General features: G+C 26.4%; 1 protein-coding gene across 4 annotated transcripts in view; it reads left to right on the top strand.

The window, feature by feature from the left end:
* LOC134832181 (leupaxin) overlaps window positions 1-22,960 on the top strand; it is a 33,767-nt gene that overhangs the window by 9,676 nt on the left and 1,131 nt on the right. The window contains exons 1-10 of one of the 4 annotated variants that reach the window (XM_063846120.1): window positions 6,286-6,344; window positions 8,473-8,599; window positions 11,111-11,244; window positions 12,312-12,552; window positions 12,645-12,783; window positions 12,857-12,966; window positions 13,150-13,250; window positions 18,296-18,688; window positions 19,421-19,651; window positions 22,310-22,445. In XM_063846120.1, coding sequence (XP_063702190.1) covers window positions 8,521-8,599; window positions 11,111-11,244; window positions 12,312-12,552; window positions 12,645-12,783; window positions 12,857-12,966; window positions 13,150-13,250; window positions 18,296-18,688; window positions 19,421-19,651; window positions 22,310-22,445 — 1,564 coding nt within the window. In that variant the 5' untranslated portion in view covers window positions 6,286-6,344; window positions 8,473-8,520. Of the gene's footprint in view, window positions 1-3,480; window positions 3,829-6,285; window positions 6,345-8,472; window positions 8,600-10,958; window positions 11,048-11,110; window positions 11,245-12,311; window positions 12,553-12,644; window positions 12,784-12,856; window positions 12,967-13,149; window positions 13,251-18,295; window positions 18,689-19,420; window positions 19,652-22,309; window positions 22,446-22,960 lie in introns of those variants that run through there. The other 3 variants (XM_063846123.1, XM_063846122.1, XM_063846124.1) reach the window with 3 other exon arrangements.

The raw sequence follows: 22,960 nt of genomic DNA, 5'->3' as shown, positions 1-22,960 counted from the left end.
AAATGTTTACAAAAAATCATTAAAACTAAGTTGAATAGTTAGTTAATCATAAGTAGAGCATGTTAGATGTCTCGTTGTTATAAATAGCGCATTATTTCATTTGTTTCGTCGCCTCTAAAAATTTTTTCGGTTGATATAAATTGTAATCTGAAATCTGAGGCTCCCACAGGTATTCCAAAGTTTAACATCTGTCAGATAAAAATTTTCAAAATTTCTTTCAACATTTGTTTCGAATAAATTTTTAGTAGAAATCCAATCAAAATTTGCAACTTTTTATCGTCTCACAAAATAATAATCATTAAAAATAACAATTAAAATATTAGTTTACGACTTTTAATAACAAACTGTTAATCGTCATCTTTGAAACATTAATCGTGCAATTATTTTGACGAACTGACTTGTCAACGACGACAACTGAGATATTTCTGGCAACATTTATTCTGCGGGATGTCAATATTTGTGCAAGCGGTTTCCGCATTTATTTTGTTGTATTTTTGGACAACTCACGAGACGAATATTAATTTGCTTAAATAATTCTTCCTTGTCATAACTAAATTGATTTTTGTGCAGACCTTAATTTAGCATTTACGAAATTTTGCAAGAAGTTTATCATCATCATCGTTGAACGAATTAAAAAAAAAAAGATGAGTTGAGAGACGTTACGCCTCATATATTATGTCAAGACATGACACGCTCATGTTTATTTAACGCTTTTCTTGTTTTATGCTTCATGGAAAATAGTTTCTGATTCATTTTCTGTGTCGTTTGTCGAAATCAAAACGTTTTTCTCCTCCTCACTTTTCATCGCTGATGTTATTTTTTTTTCTCTTCGTTAAAATAATGCCAATAAATCGTTCTTCGGTACCACTGTGACTACTCATAAATTTATGGCATGACCAAGAATTGTTAAATCAATCAATCATTTGTTGGAATTTTCAGAAGATTTTTTATGAAAAAAATGAAAATATGAGAAATTAAAAAAAAAGTTGAAACAATTAAGTGTTAAAAAAATATTTTTGTGAAAAATGGATAGAACCAATTATGGGAAAGTCGATCCAGGTGAAAGACAACCTTATCGTTGTACAGTTCGTGAACGGGGAATTGCTCCAGCATGTAAGTAATTTTAATCGTATTTTAGTGAAAATTTTTCGATGCTCGATAAATTCCATTATTTTAATTATTGTTGGACCCGTACACTTCGTTCTACTAATGAGTTTGAACAAAAATGATATTTTTAGCTCTAATATCGCTCGAAAGCTAAATTTTAATTTTTTGAAAATTTTTTTTAAATTCTGAAAATATTTTGATTGAAAATCCAGCCTAATATTAATTTTTGAATTTATTTTACTAAAAATATTTTTTTAAGGTTTAACGGAATTTTTTAAAAATTTCTTTATTTTAACGAATTTTTAAATACTTCAATTTTTTCAAATTTAAAATTTTAATTTTTTTTTAATTTTTAATATTTTTTTTTATTTTTCATTAAATTTTTAATATGTTTAAAAATATTTTAAAACTTCATTGATATTTTTTATTGCAAATTTTTTTATTACAATTCAACTCACTTTAAAAAATTTAATTTTTATGAGGCTTTCTGGTTACATCTTTGGTCAGACCTTCTTCCGCTGACTCGTTTAATGGGACAGCAACCATATCCTTGGGAGGTTTTTCTGTTTCATGTTCGATTGTAAGAACGCGTGATTCGTTAACGGGATCAATCTTCTCAGGTTCGTCTTCAGGCATCGGTAAAGCTCTTCTGAAAGCTTGGGGGAAACTGTATGCGCACAAAATGAGTGACGCGAGAACTAAGAGAATAAAATTGACTTTCATTTTTGATCGTTTTATTTGTGAAACTGAATTGGGGTAAGAGACTGGTCAGAGTATTTATAGTTCTGATGATCGGTAATGATTTGAAGCTATTGTTCTGATAGAACAATGAAACAATTGAAAGTTAATTCAATTAAAATTGGTGATAAGCAGAATTTTAATGTTCAAGTTCAATGACTATAAGTTGATAAAATTGGGCTAATTTGAAGGGTTTTCACGGATTTTTTTTTTACCTTCAGCTTTAAATATTTTTTATTACCTTTAGAATGAATGAAACTTATAATTTAAATTAATTTTAATTTAATGAAAAATAATTAAAAATTTCAAAAAATATTTTTTAAAGAAATATTTTAAATTTAATTTTAGATTTTTTTGAGTTTTCTAACATTTATTATTTTTATTTATTTAATTTTTTTTTTAATTTTTTTAATTTAAATTTACTTTATTCTTATTATTCTTAATATTTTTTTCTGAACAATTTGCAATTTTTTTTTAATTTAAAAAATATTCATTTTTTTATAATCCTTCATGTCATTTAGAAATTTTCCAGTTATTAAATTATGATAATTAACAGACTTGACATTGAATTATTTTGATCTCAGATTTTTGTTCATTAATTTAATATGAAAAAAATTATTTAAATTATTATAAACATTTTAATTTAATAAATTTATCATTTAAATTTAAATAATTTCCTCAAATCTTGTAATGACAAAAAATTTGCGTTTTTCTCTAACGTTTCTAATTCAAAAACTTTGCGTTTCTTTCATACCAACACAAGCACACTCGCGAATCGCGATTTCTGTGTTATACCGTCAGCAATCATCATGATCATCAGTATTCATAGAACACCGTCGTTCGTCGTTGTCGATGAATCACAACGTTTCGCGTGTATAACAACTCTTGTAAATACAAAACTTGATTTCATTCATAAAACATATGATTTTATTATGACTTCATCATCGTCGTCGTTAGATTACCCACATGTGTAACATCAACGTAATTGCCTTCAATTTAACATTTTCTTCCAACTTTGTGATTATTTTTGAAATAAATTTTCTTTTGTTCTTTCCAACTTCCCCCTTAGTCATCCTTACTTCTTTACGGAAAGTAAATATTTATGTTGCGAGGAATTTCCCATAAGTCACAACGACAGAGACAAGAAAATGTTTGTATATGCAACCGAATCGAATCACATCACATATTTATTGAAAAATAATATTGCAAATTCTCGTTAACCGACACGAATTCAACTCCATATGGATTCAATCCATTTTTGTTTACTCTGTCAGATACTCTGCTGGAAGAAAATTACTTGAAATTCGGGCGCGCCATTTTTTAAAAAATGGATCAAAATTGTCATAAATCACACATTTTTAGACATTTTTGGGATTTCTCGATAAAAATCTCCACGGGCGTACTTCCAGCGAATTGTCTCTGTGTGGAAGGCAGATTTTTGCATATATCACACAAAAAACTCACACATACTCATATATCGTTTTCTTATTAAGGTACCCAGACAAAAGTGATCATTATATTTTAAAGGCTTTCCATAGACGACATGTACGCGCGCATGTAGCCAAACAAACAGTCGGTAAGCAATACGTGATTTCACATTGTTACTTGCAGTCGCTTTTTGTCCAGCAAAGGAGACGAGACACATTCGCTCGGAATTCCGATTATTTATTTATTTTATTTTTCGTGTGTATCGCGTATATAAAAGGCTACCGTCTCAATAGCACAAAAAAAAAGAACGCGTCGTTAAAAAATATAAAAATTTTCGACACCAAATGTTTCGGAAATCGGGAATTTAAGTGAGAAATTGTGAGTAAAACGATTTTACGAAAGACGTAAAATACGGATTTGGTGTTAAATTTTTAATTGATGCCAATTTGGATTAATGTTTCGTGAAAATTAACACGAAATTTGGAAGATTTTTTTAAAGTAAAGCACGTGAAAGTTGCATCAATATGAAAGAATCGCCGCGCCGGAAGCTACCAGGTGAGTTATTTCGTTCCTCTTCCATTAATGTTTAGCATTGAACATTAATTTACACACCTTCGTTGACAATGAATTTGATTCCTACTCTTGAACTTCAGTTTCTGAAAATAAAAAAAAAATAAGTTATTAAAAAAATCTGATACAATTTTGTATCATAACCCCCTACACGTTGTTCTGTACTTGACATTCTGATCAACTCCTTCAGATTTTTTTTCAATCGAAAATGGTCATGTCAACTTTTTTTTTCGTGTTCTCTCGATATTGTTATTGTTTTGTTAATATTCGATAAAAATTTACGAGAGAACGATAAAATTGTCAATGAATTGTTGTGACTCCAATCAAAAAATAAACTCAAATTAAGCGGAATTGGTAGACGACCGATTACGTAAGCGATCGTTTGTGTGTGGGGGCGAACACAACACACATTTACCTGACATTTGCATTAATTTACTTAGTACTAAAATTAAGCAGTTTATGGGCATCGCGCACAAAACATGATATTAATACTACATGCGGATTATGTATCGCTTGGACTGCAAATATCTGTAAAAAAAAAAATTACGTCATTGTTTGTGTTGTCACTCGTCGTCATTCAATTCATTAAATTTACACGAAACGATGAAGCGTTGACAATTAAGTTGTTTTCATTACAAAGTACTACTGGCGACTTTGTATGCAGAACAAAAAAAAATATTTATAAAGAAATTCGCGGTTGACAAAAAAAATTGCAGAGGTGTAGAACCATAAAGGGGGAAAGTTGAGTTTAAAGTGGTTCAATCTGCATTTAAGGAAGTTTTTTAAAGGTGTTCTCGCAGTAAAGATTATTTGATGATGATCAGCTTTGTGATGAAGTCATATAATAATAATAAAGGTCATTGAATTTTCCGTAAAAGGAGGTTTTAACAAGTTGACGGAAGCTATAGTTTTGTTTAGGAATTTGTCGTAAATTGATTTTAAAGATTTTTAAATGTTGGATTATTTAAATTGAAATTTAATGTTTTGCTAAGGCGAAACTATTTTCAATTTTGGGGATCATGGAAACTTTTTTCAAACCCTTATGAACTGAAAATAAGGACTTCTAAAGTTTTTCCAACTTTTAATTGGATTTAAACTAAATTGAGAATTAAATTAATTGTGAATTTGTGTAAATTTCATAGATAAAGTCGAAGCATGAAAATATCGACGCAAAGTTCATCAAGACTTTATTCTTTGCTATTCGTCACAATTGGCATCCTTTTTGTGGAATATACCAAAAAATAATGGAAATTCGTAAATCTGAACACTTGATGGAAGAATTTTGACGAACCTCCAAAGAGGTAAGCTTCTAATTGAAAGAAATGGAAATAAAAGGAGAAGGCGAGCAAAATCTGCTAAAGTCGAGTTAAACAGCGAATGAAAATTTGATTTTCAAAACAGGAGATTCTAAAGATAATGCCTTCGATGATTTAATGGAAACCAAAGAAGATTTAGAAAACATTAAGCAATTGTGGTTCAAAACTTACCAGATATCTCCGCTATTTCACTAATTGTTTTTACTGACAGCTCAAAAAAACCCTCCTTTCACGAGCGATGGACTAAAATTGATCTTCGTCGAAGAATTTCGTTAGTTCAGCCCTCAATTGAAGCCATATCGGGCAACCTCAGATGGAGATAACGACGACATGCCTCAATAAAGTCCAACAGCAACATCCCTGTTTTAAAATCAATTTTCTTTGTTCCTATATTCATCATCATCTATTTGATCACATTAACCCGCCTCATATTTCATTCACACTTGTTGATGTTTCATCTCTTGAAAATTCTCACAACTAAACGATTTCTGGAATGCTCAATATTCAAGGAAGTTATGTGTGCCAATTTTTCGTGTTCATCACACTCACACTGAATCACTTTTCGAAACTAAGTAGAACACTTTTTTTCTCGAACGACATTTGACTAACAAAAAATAAATAGACACTGCAGAAAAAAAAACTTACCTACCGGCAATCATCGTCACACTGCAGACAAAAATATTCTTCTTCTGAAACGAAATGAAATAATATGACATAAACATGATGGATGTATCTCAAAATTAGGTGTCATAAATTATTTTAATGTGTTTTGATTATAAATGGACGGGACCTACCTGCGGTGCGATGAAAACTGTACGCTCGATTATCCATCCTCGAGTTGCGAAAATTCTGCCGAGAGAGAAAAAAATTAGTTCAAGAGAGCTCGAAAATCTGAGAGAATTGCACAAAAACATGAATGAAAATTGTTTACGTCGCTCGATCGCGGTATTGAAGAAAAATTACAAAAGACGAGTAATGAGAAAGAAAAGAGAGAAAGAGTACAAAAACACATGACCATACACTCTGTTTAATAAGTTGTTGTGGCTGCTGCTGCTGCTTCTGCGAGAAATGATGTGTGAGAAATTATTTTGTGTATATCAATGTTTAGTTTTCTTTTGCTTCAAGGCAAAGTATGAACGGTTTCTAACGAGTTTCGTGTCGCCTCGTCGTGCAATATTGTTAACTGTAATACCTTACTTACTTTTATCTAAATATCTTAAATGATAAGAAATTCAAAAATTTCATCAGATACAATTTTGTGACATTTTTCTCACAATTAATCGCTTTTAAAGTGCTAAAAATGCAATTTTAATTGGTGTTAATTGACTGACATTTGCGATTAAAAATCTAAAGACAAAAAGTGAAGACGTCGTCTAATTAATTAAGTGTGTGGTCAATTTATTGTTTTATTCCGAGAAAAAAAAGATTAAAATCTTCAAATAAAAATTTAGTTTAAAGGGAAATCGGAAGTGCGGTATGACGTCTAAATGTTCTCATAACAGCACAAAATGTACATTAGGATGAGAAAAAAGTGTCGGTAGTGGCAAAAAGTTTTAATTTTAGAATGATGATTAACAAGTTTATTTATTTCGTTTGATGTTTTGTATGCGCCATCCCCGCTACTGGCATGCCAAAAAAAAAATAGAAAACTTGTCAATTGATAAACAAGCAAGACATGAACAACTATTGTTAAATGTGATGATTAAAATATGGAGACATTACTGTTAAAAATCTCTCAATGAAAGTTATAAAAAGTATTTTTAGAAAAGGAATAAAAGTGTATTTACATGGAAAATTTAAAATTTGACAGATTTATGAAAAAAGTTAAATTTTAATTAAATTTTTGTTCATTTATAAAAAAGTGTTCAAAGTGAGAATCATACAAAAACTGATGAAATTTGAAGAAATTTCGAACAAAAGTGATATAAAATTTAAGTATTTATCGGAATTTGTCATTTTTTGACAGATAAAAACAAAAATTTCGTAAATGTCAATTCAAAAATTGACCGTTAAAAAATTTAAAAAAGTTTTCTTGCTAATTCAAACTTTTCATATCATAAAAAGCTAAATTTTTGTTGGAAATTTTATTTAAAAAAAAATCTTAAATGTCAATTCAAATGTTGACCGTTAAAAAATTTAAAATATTTTTCTTGATAATTTTACCTTTTCTTATATATTTTTGCTATAAATGTTTCTAAAAAAATTAAAATTTACTAAAGAATTTCGAATTTAAAGATTTAATTAAAAATTTTTATATGTCAATTTTAATATTGACAGTTAAAAAATTTGAAAATCGCTTTCTTGCTAATTCAAACAAAAAAAATTAATAAAAAAATGCGCTTATATCAACAAAATTTGACAAAACTTTTTAAAAATTGAGAAGAAGAGAGAATACAAATAAAATTTCGCGTGTGACTAAGATTGTGCAACTACCATAGACAAAAAAAAATAAAAAAAATAATTGCACTACAGGTGCCAAGATTTCCCGATCCGCATCATTTCTTGTTCTAAGTGACTAAGAAGAAAAAAATTAAATTGGATCGCAAATCCATAAGAAACATTTTAAAATAGGTTATCGGGTTATCACAAAAATCTCACGTTTTTCAATCTTCGCACAATTATTGCGTATTTCAAGCGCATTGGCATGACATTAGATAATAATAATAAACAGAAAAAAACTTTCTACCGAGCTAAACGCAAGAAATGCTCAACAATAATGAATTCTTGTGTGCACTCATCTATTTTGTAATGCAGATAAAAAGTTTTATGTTGTAATAATGACCTACTACTCCACTCTCTTCATCACTTTTGTCTGCTTGTCGTTCGTCATTCCGTTCATTTTCTCTGTTTAATCAAGCAACTGCAATAAATAGAAGAGAAATGCTTCATTGTGTTGATGAGTAACCGCACCTTTTCTTTTTTTCTTCGTTGTGCATTACTGAAAGATAGCTAAATGACGATAAAAAAGAAAATAAATCGATATTGCCATTTAAAAGACATTAAACGTCATCCGTGGCACAATAAACGGGAAATTATGCGAGAGACACGACCAAATGCCATAATAATGTTATTAAAACAGGTATCAAGGTCGTTTTATGTTTACACTTCATTAGTATCCCACACACTAAACTACTCGCATTGTGATGAAGCAAATAAATAAACAAAACGAAAAAAAAACAATGACGATGGCAATTTTTGTCGCACTGAACCAATATTTGTCCAATTTTTCGATTAATTAATTAAATCTCGGAATAAAACGAAAATTGTACCACACCCAAAAGTTCGGTTTTTTCACTGATTTAATTAAATTTAGCGCAAAACAATAAAAAAGTGACAAAAACAAAACAAAAAATTGATAAAAATGACGTCAGTTGCTGAAAACGCTAATAACGATATTGGCAATCGGCACTACAAGTGTGGGGAATTCGAGAATAAATTAAGTAAGTAGACCTCTACTACTTTTAGTGAAGGTCAAAATTGATATTATTTTAAAATGTGTGAAAATTTGTAGAAAATTCATTTAGAATGAGAACAAGAGAGAAACGAGAAAAAGTGAGGTAGTCGTTTTGTGTCAAGGAACATGACAATGAATGTGAAATTTATTTTCATTGTTTATTTATTATTTTTTAATTTTTTTAGAACGTGTTTTTTTGAGAAAATATAATGTTTCAGATTTCAAACGTGCGTCTGATGGGAAAGTTTTTAAAAATTAATTTAAATAAAATTTTGAAAATAAAAATAAATTCTGAGTTGAAGAAATAGTTTAAAAAATTATTATTTAATCATAGTAGATTTTTTTTCATCAAGAAAATTTAATTCAACCAATATTTCATGCGAAAATTTAAAAGAAAAATATAAATAATTTTAAATATGTTTTAATAATATATTAATAAATAAATTTTTATGAAAATTTAGGCCAAATCAAAAAATCACAAAATTTGATTAAAAAAAATTATTTTACTTTTTATTTAATTTTTAAGAATTTTTTAAATTTTAATTTAAAAAAAATATATATTAATTTTTATTTATTAATTTTTTATTTTTGTTCAATTTTTTTTATTTCTAAAACTCTGAATCATTACTTTTAATTGTATTTTAATTCTTAAAAATATACATAATTAATATTACTTTCTTAATTTTTTTTATTATTTATTTTAATTTAAATTATTTTATAATATTTTGAGGTTTAAAGTAATATTACAAAAAAAAATAATTACCTAAATTACCTTTATTAAATAATTATTAAGGCCGCTCCAAATGAAAATCAAAAATAAAGTCCGAAAAATGGCCGTTTTTAGGTGTATTTTCATAATTTTTCAAGATGTTTTTAGAAATTTATTTAAAAAGTTTTAAATTTTTAATAAAAAAAATTAATTTAAATAAATTTTCGTTTTAATTTTTTTACAAAATTACTGAATTTTTTTTCAAATTTTTTGACAGTTATTTTTTCTGAATTTTTTTTCTTTAAATTTTAATATGTAATATTCTGAAATCTTTTTTAAATTAGCAAATATCAAAAAGAATAATTATAAAAAATAAATAAAAAATATTTAACACTGAAAAATAGTTAAAAATTTCGTCATTATACAGTCAAAATAGTATTTCAAAATTTTTTTTTATTTTGCCCCCCCATTTTATTTTAAAAAATTTTGGACTTTATTTTTAATTTTAATTTGGAGCGGCCTAATTAATAAAAAAAATATTTTTTTTTATTTGTTTTTAATTTTAATTTTAATGAATTTTAATTATTAATTAATAACTAATTTAATTTTAATTAATTATTTTTTTTATTTATCTTTAGCTTGCTTAAATTTATCTTTTTCAACTCAAAATAATTTTTTTTAACGAAGACTTTTCTTTATTATGACTCGTTTGTCACCAATATTTTATAAAATAAACAATAAAAAATATCAGACAAACCGAAGACAGAACAGCTAAGATTCTTCAACTTTGTTTTTATTGTCTCTCTTAAAGTGTCTCCGAAAATTGTTATTTTTTTCGTTGATGCAAGAATATTATTTTTAAAGTTTAATTAATGAGTTTTTTATTCAAATGAACTGCATAACACTTTTTTGTTGTTACTGTCTACTTTTTTTTCAATCTCTTTGGTTCTATAGATAGAACAGGAACAACAACAACTCTTTACTTCGCTAACAACGTTCGACGTTGCCCGAAAAGTGAGAAATCTGTCAGACAATCGTGGGCGTCTGTATCGAGTGATATATGAGTATTTGCATAGTGGGTTACTACTTGTTCGAAACAAAATTTATTTATAAACTTTTTTTTTTGAGAAGAATATTCTCCGACGACGTACCTGTTTAATTTATTTAATTTTACGCTACGCTTCGATTTTGAAGGTTTTTTTTTGTGGAAGAAGTACATTTACTACAAAAAAAAAATGTTTAAAGTAAATTTTTCTCATGTTTTTATTTTAAACATTTTTTTAAAACAAACATTGTGACGTCGAAAGAATTTTTATTTCGTCATTTACGGATTTTTTTCGAATTTTTTGTATCTAATTAAGAGCTTTGAAGAAATTTTTTAGAAAATTTATGACAATAAATTATTCAAAAAGTCTCAAAAGTCCTTCAAACCCATCCAATTGTCAATAATTCTCAGTCGCAACAATGAAGTTCTATCAAATCAAAGATATTCGATACGCTTATTTACAATTTCGAACCAATCTCAAGGTAATTGTTATTATTTGTGGTTAATTTCGAGAGCAGCTCGTGTTTAGATTACGTTTTGGCGTAAATTGATTCCAAGCGAAAAAATTATTTTCAATTCAGTTCTCAGCTTCCAGTTGATAGGGTTGGACCGTAAAATGAGTGTTTTTGCGGAAAATTTAACTTACGAAAGTGTTTTGGAAGACGCGCAAACGTTTTTAGGTTCAAATGTCGCTTTTTGTGTAAACTTTAATTAATTTCCCGCCTTTTTTTCTGTCATTTCAGACGCATTATTGGCCGACCTACAAAACACTGTGCCTGGCCAGAATAATACATTACCGTCACAAATAAAAGCGCACAATTTACAAAATTCATCGGGTTATGGCAGTTTGAATGGTGTCAAAAAGCCAGTGCAATCGGTAAGTAAAATGTTTGTTTTTGTGATTTTACTTTCAGTTTGGAAATTTTCCAATACTATAATTTTTTTTCTTTATATAAAATTTTCAAAAAAAGTTATAAAATTTATTTTACGACAAAAATTAGTATAAAAGTTGCATGAAATAAAAAATCAAGAGAAAATTTAATTTAAAAAAAAAATATTAAAAATTATCGAAATTGAATATTTGAATGAAATTTGATTTTTTTTCAAATTTTTTTTATTTAAAATATTTTTTTAAAAATATCAATTAATATTGATGCTTTTTTTATATCTAAAAAAAATTGTCTGCACATCTCTGAAGTAAAACATTTAAGAAAAATAAAAAAAAATAAATACTTTAAATAAAGCGCCCTCTTGTGGCAAAAAGTTTGTCATGGAAAAATCATTTAAATTTTTACAGAAAAATTATTAATCATTATTTTAATAATAAATATATTAGTTTAATGTAATTTAATTAATTTTTTTTCTAACTAATTACAGTTTTGAAATTTTTGGTAAAAGATGGCGCTTTATTTTAGAATAAATTCATTTTTTTTACTTTTTATATTTTTAAAACTTTTTTTCTAAGTAAAAAATCGTTAAAATTCAAATAAATCGAAAAAATATAGATAAATTAAGAGAAAACTAATTTTGAATTAAAAAAAATACTTTCTCTTAATTTTTTACGTTAAGTTGTATTTTTTTAAATTTTAAAATAAAAATGTATTTAAATTAAACTGAGATTAAAATTTCATTAAATATTAGTTAAAATTTTATAATTTTCAGCTTTTCAGTTGAAAAATTTTAAAAATATAAATTTTAAGATGACAAGTGTTAACTTTTATTTTTGTTAAAATTTAAATTTTCTCGAAATTTTTTTTAGAATTATCTATATTCGATCTATATGACGTTTTATTAAATATTTCAACTCAAAAAATACAAAAAAAAATAATAAAAAAATATTTAAACATTTAAAAAAGTTTTTTGCTAAAAATGATTCAAAATTTCAAAAAAAAAATTAAAATGGCGACACGAATTAATATTTTTTTAAAATTTCTCTCTTTGCAGCCCTCTCCAACGCCATATCAGTCAAAACTCGAGTCGCCAACGTTAGTCAGCCAAACACAAAATGGTTCCCTGCCCCGATCCGCTGCCAACCATCATCATTCGCCTTATTCAAACAACAATTCACTGCCGCGCTCGACGACGCCTCACACCCCGCAACCGGCAGCTGGCAACCTCTCGGAATTGGATTCGCTCTTGGAAGACTTGAGCAATGCACGTTACAACAATTCGCTCGCCGAAAAACGTAAGTCACGCTTTCCAATTGCTTTTCATGTGTTTTTTTTTTATTTGGATTTCGTGTTAAAATGTCACCATCATTCGCTTGTTCACACACAGATCATAGCACTGGCTACACAAATGGCACTCAAAGTCCTACCACATACAATTTCGAGTCTGTTAAGCGTCCTTCCGTAGACAGCTTGCTTGATGAACTCAGTAATGCCCATACTAGTCCATTGTATGCTTTACCAAATACGTGAGTAGCGTAAAAATTGTCCGTTTTCTCGCTTCTTTTAACCCGAAATCTGTAAATTTTCCGAAACAAATAGCCCAAAAACGCCCGATGGTCAAAAGCCGGGACGACAAGTAACGATTACGGTGCGCGAAACGACGACGGAAAAAATTCGCGGCACTCCGAGTCCGGGATATATCAACCACAGTAAGTATTTTTTTGTAGATTTCTATTTTTATTTTGTGTTTTGCTACTTGAAAAGATCACTCGCACGATTTTGAGACATTTCACTGCGTTTCATAGCGTTTTGGCATTTTGAAAGGCAGATGGAAGAAAAAGTCGTTGAACATGGGAAATTTTTTTAATATTTTAATTTTTTTTACTTTTTAGGTGCAATCGCGAATAGTTCTTTGAGCCAAAAACCATCAGCTTACACTTCGTCGGCGACAAAGGAATTGGATGACTTGATGGCTTCGTTGTCTGATTTTAAGGTAAGAATATTTTTTTTTATTTGAAAATTTTGTGCGATCAAAGATTCTTCATAACTGTCAAAAATATTATAATTTAAATTAATAATTTGCGTAAACAAAAAAAAATAATTTATATAAAAATTAAGGAAATTAAAAATAATTTTAAATAAATATTTCAATTAATAAATTGAAAAAATAAATTAACTTAAATTAAATAATAATTTAAAAAAATAATATAAATTTAATTAAAGATATTAAAAAAATAATTAATTAATTAATTTTCAATTAAAACCCAATATTTTAAATTTTTCAATTTTTTTTTAATTTAATTTTTAAATTATTTACTTTTTTATTTTCATTAATTATTATTTTTTAAATTAATTAATTTTTTAAATTAAAATTTTTATTAATTTAAATTTATTTATTTTAAATTAAATTTTTTAAATAATTTAAATTAATTAAATTAAAAATTTTTTATTTGATTTTTTTAAAATTAATTAATTCATTTTTTTAATAATTTCCAATTAATTAAATTAATTGAAATTTTTATTTAAAATTATTTTTAATTTCTTTTATTTTCATATTAATTATTTTTTTTTGTACGCAAAAGAATTTAAATTATGATTAATTCGTAAATTATTATTTGTTGTCGATAACAAAAAAAAAAGAATTAAAAGAAAATAAAAAATTATTTTTCCATTGGATCTAACCAATTTTTGAAACTTATCCAATCATCCAATAAATTTTGTAAAAATTTCATTTTCATTTTCAGTAAATTTTGACAAGATAATTTTTTTTTTGAAAATAATTTTATATTCTCATATTTGTAATGAAAAATCAAATTTTCTGGACTTCAAACAAAAAAATTTAAATGTTTTTAATTTCGGAATTTAAGAAAAAATCGCAAAAAAAATTAATTTTAGACTTTCTTTGAAACTTTTAATCGTTTCACGATAACCGGAATCTCAAAGTTGTCTAAAAATAAATAAAAAAATTAAAAGAAAATAAATTACGAAAATCTGACGGGTAAACAAGTTCATCAATAAACACTCAAAAAGATCGCTACCCTTCACTTCACTTTTACGACAGTTTTTCACTCGTGGCTCGTCAATCACTTCTTTATTGCCCGTCTATCTACCTCGAGCCAAATTTCCGTTTTCCCGCATGCACTTGAACAGCTGTTCAAATTAAACATTGTTATTGTGTTGCTTCTATTTGCCAAAAAATCCCCCATCCGATTTGATGTCATCGTCGTAAAATTTATTTTTTTCTCGTTTTTTTTTCATCAAAACTTGTCTCATGCGAAATCTGCTTTGCACATTGTTAATTATGGTGCACCAGATGGGTGTTAATGCAGATTAATTTAAATAAAATAAATAACTAAGCAAATTTTTGCATCTAATTTGCATGCATTTCTAACATATTTTCGGTGAAAGACGCCAGTTCCGACGAAATTTTCTCAAATTTTGTCATTTCGATCATTTTTTCACTTAATTTGGTTGTTTTTTGACACGTGAAGGAAATTTTCTTTAAATTTTCACATTATTCTGATTTTGCAGAAAATTTTAATTAACTATTAATTAAATGGTCCATACGCGAAATTTAACAACCGTGACACTTTTGTGGTGTTGATTACAGCTTTTTTTCGTGTCGTTGTTTGTTCATTTGATGTAAACAAAAAATTATTGGACTCGACTCAAGAATAATACTTTCGCGTTTTGTCACGTCAATTTTACATCGATTTTTGTTGTCTCAGTTTCGCCGCCGGTCAGTGATGATGTTGTTGTTGATGACAACTGTAAAAAATATTAAAATTAGGTCAAAAAACGGATTAATTTCTGTATTGTCTGCGAATTTTTGAATTAAAAAAATTCAAGACAAATTCGAAATATAAACATTTAATTTAAAGCGCCATCTTGTGGCAAAATTTTTGTTTTTAATGGAAATGATTTAATTTTTTTATAATTAAAAATTAAATAATTCATTAATTAATTAATAAATTAATTTGTTTTTAAAAACTTAAATTTAAATCAATTAAATTTATTTTTAACAAAAATATTAAACTTGAAATTTTTGACACAAGAGGGCGCTTTATATAAAATTTTTATTTTTTATATAAAGTTTTTCAAATTTTAAAAGATTTTTTCGACCTAAATAAGATTTTCACAAATATTTTTTACTCAGGATAAATTTTAACAATAATTAAAATGTCAATTGAAGCTTTTAGAAATAAATTTTAAAGCGCCATCTATCGATTAAAATTTGAAAAAATCTTTAAATAAGAAAAAACTGTCGCATAAACTCACCTTTTCTGCCCTTTTCCAATTGTTTCCGCGCCAAAATAACAATTTCTAACGTTTTTCCACGGCATCTGCTAATGGTCCGTTACTAATTTTCATGAAATAATTTTCTAAAATTAGATTATCACCGCAAATGTTCGCCTCTCTAGTCCAAACACGCGATGCCTCCATCTTCACACAACGGCGGATTGGCGCGGCGGAAAGTGAATCAATACGAAAAAAAAAATTGTATCGGAGAATCCACTTTTTCACAGCTTAACAAAACAGACAATCAAAATATTTATCGTCTTCCTTAGAGATTCTTCGTTCATTGCGCGATTTATTACTTTTTTGTAATAATAATAATTGACTAAGCGATAAATTTGGAACATCTGATTAATCAAAGTAATTGATCGTCGTTCATTGGCTACAACTCTTCGTTTGACATTGATTTTCCGCGCGACTATGAACTCGTCTTCGTCTTTCAATGCTATAAAATTTAAATAAATCAATCAGTTCTTGGTCACTTGCTCGTTCGTGTTAAGTGAGAGAGTGCACGAGAATCGTCGTCTCGATTTGAGTAGGAGTGATAACCTTCAAATTTATGTTTCACGGCTGTTTTTTGATTATAATCTGACCAAGTTTTCGACGATATTTGGAACTTTTATGAATTTTTTTCTTATAAATTTTTGATCGAATTTTATAATTTTCGATTTTCAAATAAATTTTAATGTTTTTTACGTTCAAAGGTGAAAATACGTCAAAAATAAACGATGATGACACTTTTCTCTTGTTTACTATCGGGCAGTTTTAGTTTTTTTTTATTGTTTTTGTATTTTGTGTGTGTAGAAAAATCAATTGCGAGCCAACTGTGCCCAATGTCAATTACCAAATTTTATCCATTTTGAAATTTATGAAGTGTTTGCTCCAGTTTTTGCTTGTTTATAGACCAAATCCGTGTCAGAATTTCGCCTACAAGGTCAATGGATGAAAATTTGTTTTGATTTTGGAACAAGATAATTGTCACATTTTTGAAAATTTCATTTTAAAAAGTTTTTCTTGACTTTTCTTCAGTCTTTTTAATTTTTGTTGTAAATTTGCTGAACTTTCTTGACAATTTATCCTCAAAAAATATTTAAAAAATCTTTTTAAAAAAATTTACAAATAGTTATTTTTTATAAAAAAAATAATAAATTCAGCAAATTTATTATCAAAAAAAATTATTGACTTAAAATTAATTTAAATTAAATTTATTTAGTTTTAAAAAAAATTTTAAAGTGAAAAAAAGTACTTAAAAAATATTTTCTTTTTATATTTAATAATAATTAATTAATAATATTTTATAAAAAAAATATGTTTTTGCTATTCTAATGAAACTTTAAATACAAACTTTATAAAAATTATCATAAATAATTTTTTTTATTAAAATAATTAAATTAGGTATAAAGTTTTATAAATAAATTAATTCATTATAATTAATAAATAAAATTATTAAATTCAATGAAAAAAAGCAAATTCATAAATTTTATTAAAAATAATAATTATTTTTTTAAAATTATTAATATTAAAAAAATAATTTATTAAAATGTATTAATTTAATCTTTAAAAAATAATTAAATTCATTTAATAAACCTTCAATTTTACCCAAAAAATAAAAATTTAAAGTTCAATTTTGACCTAATTTAATAATAAAAATATCTTTAAAATTGCTCCAAATTTAATATTTAACCAAAAAATGTTCCATTTGTCACTTGTCAAGTTTGTCTTATGAACTAAATTTAAAAAAATTGAAAAAATTTTTATTTTCAAAAAAAAATTACCTTAAAAGTAAAAAAAAAATATTAAATTTTATTATAAATAAAAACTTTTCCTTATAAATTTCCGATATTTCGCAATAAATTACCGTGCATTAGCCTCTGACCCGTTAACGATTGACATTACATCAACTTTTTACAACAAACCAGAACTTAAAAGTCAATTTCACTCACCGAATTAAATAAAACCGAAACGGAGATGAGATCATTATTGTTCCGTCGTGCGTCTATGCCATGCCACGCCACAGTCTGAGATCACTCTTATGCAAAAGTTCTATGAATAGTATTTATAATTTTTTCCGATATTTTTTCATCTTCTCTCATTTTCTTCGAGATTTTTTTTTTCGGTCTGTACGTAATAAAATGCGTGCATTGGAAAATTCGTCGTACAATCTCGCGTGATGAGAATAAAATAGAAAAAAATACCGAAAATCAAGTAATATAGATGTGAATTCTCTGAAAAACGTTTTAGTTGCTTTTTAATTTTTGTTGGGTTCACATCTCACTTTTTTCTGTGGGAGAAGCCAAATTGACTGGATCTGACCACTGGACACGGATTTGGATAAAATACTGAGCAGTAATTAAAAAATTAAATTTTTCGTTGGATTTCGGGAGTTTTATTGCGGAAAATTCGACAAATTAAAGAGATTTGATGGAAAATAAATTTGGAAATAATTTAAATAAAATTAATTCCATGACCTCATTTTTCATTATTTTTTCAAAAATAAAATAAAATAAAAATAAAAATTCCGAGACGAAGTAGAAAAAATCAACAAAAATTACGAAAGAATTCGCATTGAGCGACGCTTTCCCACGTTTCGTCGAATTTTATAATTTTCCACACACCGAAAAAATAAAATTAAAAAAAAATTATATAAGACACCGAAGAATCTTGTCGCACGGCAGAAAACGAAGAAAAAAAATCGCCCACACACAATTTTCGTACAATTTTTCTCTTCTTTTTTCATTTTAGGTAAATCAGGGATCGCATCAACAACAAACAGTTACCGATTACGCAAAACCCCATCAAGGTCAAGCACACTTTGAGTCGTCCACAACGGTAATAACCGAAACAGGTCCGGATCAATTGGATTCTATGCTTGGTAATTTGCAAGCGAACATGAGTCGTCAAGGAATCAATACACAACAAAAGGGTTGTTGCAGTGCCTGTGATAAGCCAATTGTCGGTCAGGTGATAACTGCGCTCGGCAAAACGTGGCATCCGGAGCACTTTGTTTGCAACCATTGCCAGCAAGAGCTCGGCACACGAAACTTCTTTGAGCGCGACGGTTTCCCATATTGCGAAACGGATTATCACAACTTGTTCAGTCCACGATGCGCTTACTGTAACGGTCCCATTTTGGATGTAAGGAAAATTTTGGCAGGATCGAAAAAAAATTTTGACTTGAACTTAACGACTTAATCTTTAACTTAAGAATCTAAAAAAATTAGATTTGAGTTTAAGTTGAAGAAAAAGTCAAATTTTTTGATCATTTTTAAGACAAAAATATTAATTTTCTAAAAAAAAATTAGAAAAAAATATTTTTGTCATAAATTTGATCAAAATTTGACTTTTTCTTCAACTTAAACTTAAATCTTCATATTTTAGATTCTTAAGTCAAAGATTAAGTCTTACAGACATATAAGACTTAAGAAACGAAATAATCTAAATTATTTTGACTTAAAAAGCTTATTTTCAAGAACAGGTCAAAAATCAAAAAATTCTTGACTTTTCATCCACTTTTGGAACAAAATTTATTTTTTTTTGCAAATTAATTACTTATTTTTGCAAATTAAGCTTTTCTATTGACTTAAGCTTAAGTAAAAGTCAATTTAAAAGCTTAATTTGCCAAATTTTTCAAAAAAAAAAATTACAAAAAATAAATATTTTGTTCCAAAAGTGGTTGAAAAGTCAAGAAATTTTCGATTTTTGAAACTTAAGTTTAAGTAAAAAATCTTTTTTAAGTCAAAATATTTCAGATTATTTCCTTTAAGTTTTCTTAAGTCTTTTAAGTTAAAGCTTAAGTCAAAAAAATTTTTTCGATCCTGCTTCAAATTCTCACGGGACTCCATTTAAACAAATTTTTTGAAATTGTAGAAATGCGTGACTGCCCTCGAGAAAACGTGGCACACAGAGCACTTCTTCTGCGCCCAATGCGGTCAACAATTCGGCGAAGAGGGATTCCATGAACGCGATGGCAAACCCTATTGCCGCAACGACTACTTCGATATGTTTGCGCCAAAATGCAGCGGATGCAATCGTGCCATTATGGAAAATTACATCTCCGCCTTGAATAGTCAATGGCATCCGGATTGCTTCGTGTGCAGGGTAAGTTTCCAATTTTTCTCTAAAAAATATTTTTTTATTTAATTTTTTCCTCAAAAAAATTAAAATAAATGAAGGATTGTAAGAAAGCTGTCACAGGCAAGTCTTTCTATGCCATGCAAGGCAAGCCCGTTTGCCCATCATGCGTCGGCGTGGATGATGAATAAGCTAAAAACTCAACGAAAATGCAGAAAAAGCCGCAGAAAAATGTTCCCATGCCCATGAAATCCCCCCATGATGATGAAATTTCCCTGTCTTGTCTCAAACTTTCTTTTACAGCTAACACATGAACACAAAACACTTACACTTACACTTACACACACACACACACACTCATACACAATACACACAAAAAATTTGCCTTTTTTTTAATTATTTTTTTAAAAAAATATTTTATTAGAACAGAATTTAGAATGTAATCAAAGCTTGAGTCATTTGTATATACATTAAGGTCGATATTTTATTTTAATTTATATAATAAAAGAATAAAAATAGAAAAAAAAATAAAAAAAAACAACAACAAAAAAAAACAAAAACCAAAAAATAGAAAAACTAAAAAGAACGTGATCGCCGATCATCCGATCGTTCGTTCATTTTGGTTTTTCTCACCTACCGTACGTCACGTAGGTACGTTTATGTACTGTACACACGTATGTACGTCTGTGCGTAAGGTCAAACTTTTCTCTCGATGATGTAGACCACACTTCCGATCATCACGCAATTTTTTTTAAGGTTACGATTTTTTGATAAATTAGACTTTACTCCCACTGAGTCACCGTGATTTGAAATTTATTCAAGGAAAAAGTCTTTTTTAGAATTGAATTAAATTTGAAAAGACAAGCGATTTTCGGTTATTTTTAAAAATAAATCGAATTTTTATTTAAAATTAAATATTAAAAGTTGTGATGATGAAATTTTTTGTTGTTGTTGTTTTTGTTAGAGAACAGGTGTCAGATCGTGTCAAGATGTGTTTATATTTATTAATAATATTGTTTTCTAGTTATTAACTAGATTTTACATGAATTTCATGTCTTTGAAATGAAAAATTTATTTTATTGACACAGATTTTAATACAAAAAAAATATTTAAAGAAAAAACTTTTTTTTTATTAAAAATAAATAAATAAAATTAAAAATATTTTTTAAATTAAATTTGAATTAAATTTTGTTTAATTTTTATTTTAATTTTTTTTTAATTAATTAAATTTTTATTTAAATAAATTATTTTTTATTTAATTATTTATTTTTTTATACAGTAAAAATCTTAATGACTAAATTTTTTTTAATATTTTAAAGCTTTTTTGAAACAAAAAAAATTATTTCTCAAAAAATTATTTTTTTTTTGCAATTAATTAAATATCTTAATATTTTTTTTTATTTTAACTCACATTGAGATACTTATTAGAGTAAATAATTTTTTAATAAAAATTTAACTTTTAAATATTTTAAAAATCAAAATTTTATAATTTTTTTTTAATTGAGATTTGTAATTTTTTGCTCTGTCATATTTATTTATTTTTATTTTTTGGCATCTGTCAATTTTTATTTATTTATTTTTGCAAAATATCAAAAATAATTTTCTTTTTTGCATTAAACGTAAATTTCATTTTGAAAACTAAAAATTAAGATATTTACATAAAAAAAAATTAATTTACTCATTTTTTTAAATTTATTAAAAATATTTTTTTATTTCAAAATTTAGCTCTTTAAAAAATTATTTCATTAAAAAAAATAATTTATTTAAAATAAAAATTTATATTAATACACTTCAATATGTCACATTGCTATTATTAGACAAAATTTTATAAATAAACAACACTCTCTCTCTCTCTTTCTAATTTATTTTTTTGTAGTGTAAACAATAAAACACAAACCACACTATTAATTAAAACTCGAGCGTCACTAAAAACTCATCCATACAAATGTAGTCAAAATTATGAATGAAAATTAATAAACATTTTATTTTTGGTTGTTTTGTAAAATTAAAATTTACATCAAAGAAAATTCACTTGTTGAGCATATAAATATTGTTTTTGTCATGAAAATGAGTTAATTATGGATGGATGTTAAACAAATTTATTTATATCTTGAAAAAATCGCTCAACAAAAATTACCCCTTTTTCGAATAGATTTTACCATAAAAAATATTTTTGCAAAAAAATCAACAATTTTTCAAAACGTCAAAAAATAAATAGAAAAAAATGTTCGTTTTTGCTCAAATTTTTGACAAAATGTTGATGGATGAGCTTTCAAAATGTTTCTTTGATAGACGGATGGATGATTTTTTGATGAAATGTGATGAAGAGAAATTACTTAGATCACATCTTAATAGTTTACTTGATTATTTACATGAAAAAAAATTATAGAGAAGAGTTCATTACAGAACAAAATTTATATATAGGTTAAGACCCCAAAAATAAACTCAACTCATAAAATTCACACACACACAAATTTTTAACAACTCAAAATACAAATGATGATGTACTTCGACTTGTCAACGCTGATGAGGAAAACATTATTAAAGAAATTTAATGGAATTTTTTTTTCGTAAATTTTTTTTCTGCATTTTCGCGTGTTTTTTTCTGCCAAATTTCTTGTCACTGTCAACTGTAATTAAATACAATTGTTAATGTATTTTTCTTGTATTTTTTTTTTGCCGCAGGATTGCCATCAACCATTCCATGGTGGGTCATTTTTCGATCATGAGGGTCTTCCATACTGCGAAACGCATTATCACGCCAAACGAGGCTCTCTCTGTGCCGGATGCGCAAAACCTATTACGGGACGTTGTATTACAGGTAAATAAAATTTTAATTTTATTTTTAATGAAATTAAATTATTTAAATAATTCGTAAATAATTTAAAAATGTACAAAAAATAAAAAAAAATATTTTGAATTAGAAGATATGCGATTTTCAAATTTTTAACGGTTATTTTTTGAATTGACATTTCAAATGAATTTTTATTTATTGAAACTATAATTTTTAAAAATTTAAATTATATAAATTAAAATTCAATTTTAATAATTATTTTAACAGATTTATATTAAAATAAAAAAAATTCAATTTAAAAAAAATCCGTTGAATATTTAAAAATAATATTTAAAAACCTATTAAAATTTAATGAAAGTATTTTTTTTAATCAATTAAAAATTTTAATTAATTATTTTTTTTATTTAATAATTTTTTATTTTAAAAAAAAAATAATAAATAATTTATCTAATTCATTTTAATTTAATTTAATACAAAATTCAGAATAAAATTTACTGACGTACACTGAAATAAAAATTTTAATTAGACTTTGTTAACACAAG

The sequence above is a fragment of the Culicoides brevitarsis genome, chromosome 2, assembly GCF_036172545.1.
Source record: "Culicoides brevitarsis isolate CSIRO-B50_1 chromosome 2, AGI_CSIRO_Cbre_v1, whole genome shotgun sequence".
Lineage (NCBI taxonomy): Eukaryota > Metazoa > Arthropoda > Insecta > Diptera > Ceratopogonidae > Culicoides > Culicoides brevitarsis.
The sequence above is the reverse complement of the archived record's forward strand: the minus strand, read 5'-3'. Positions and strand labels throughout refer to the sequence as shown.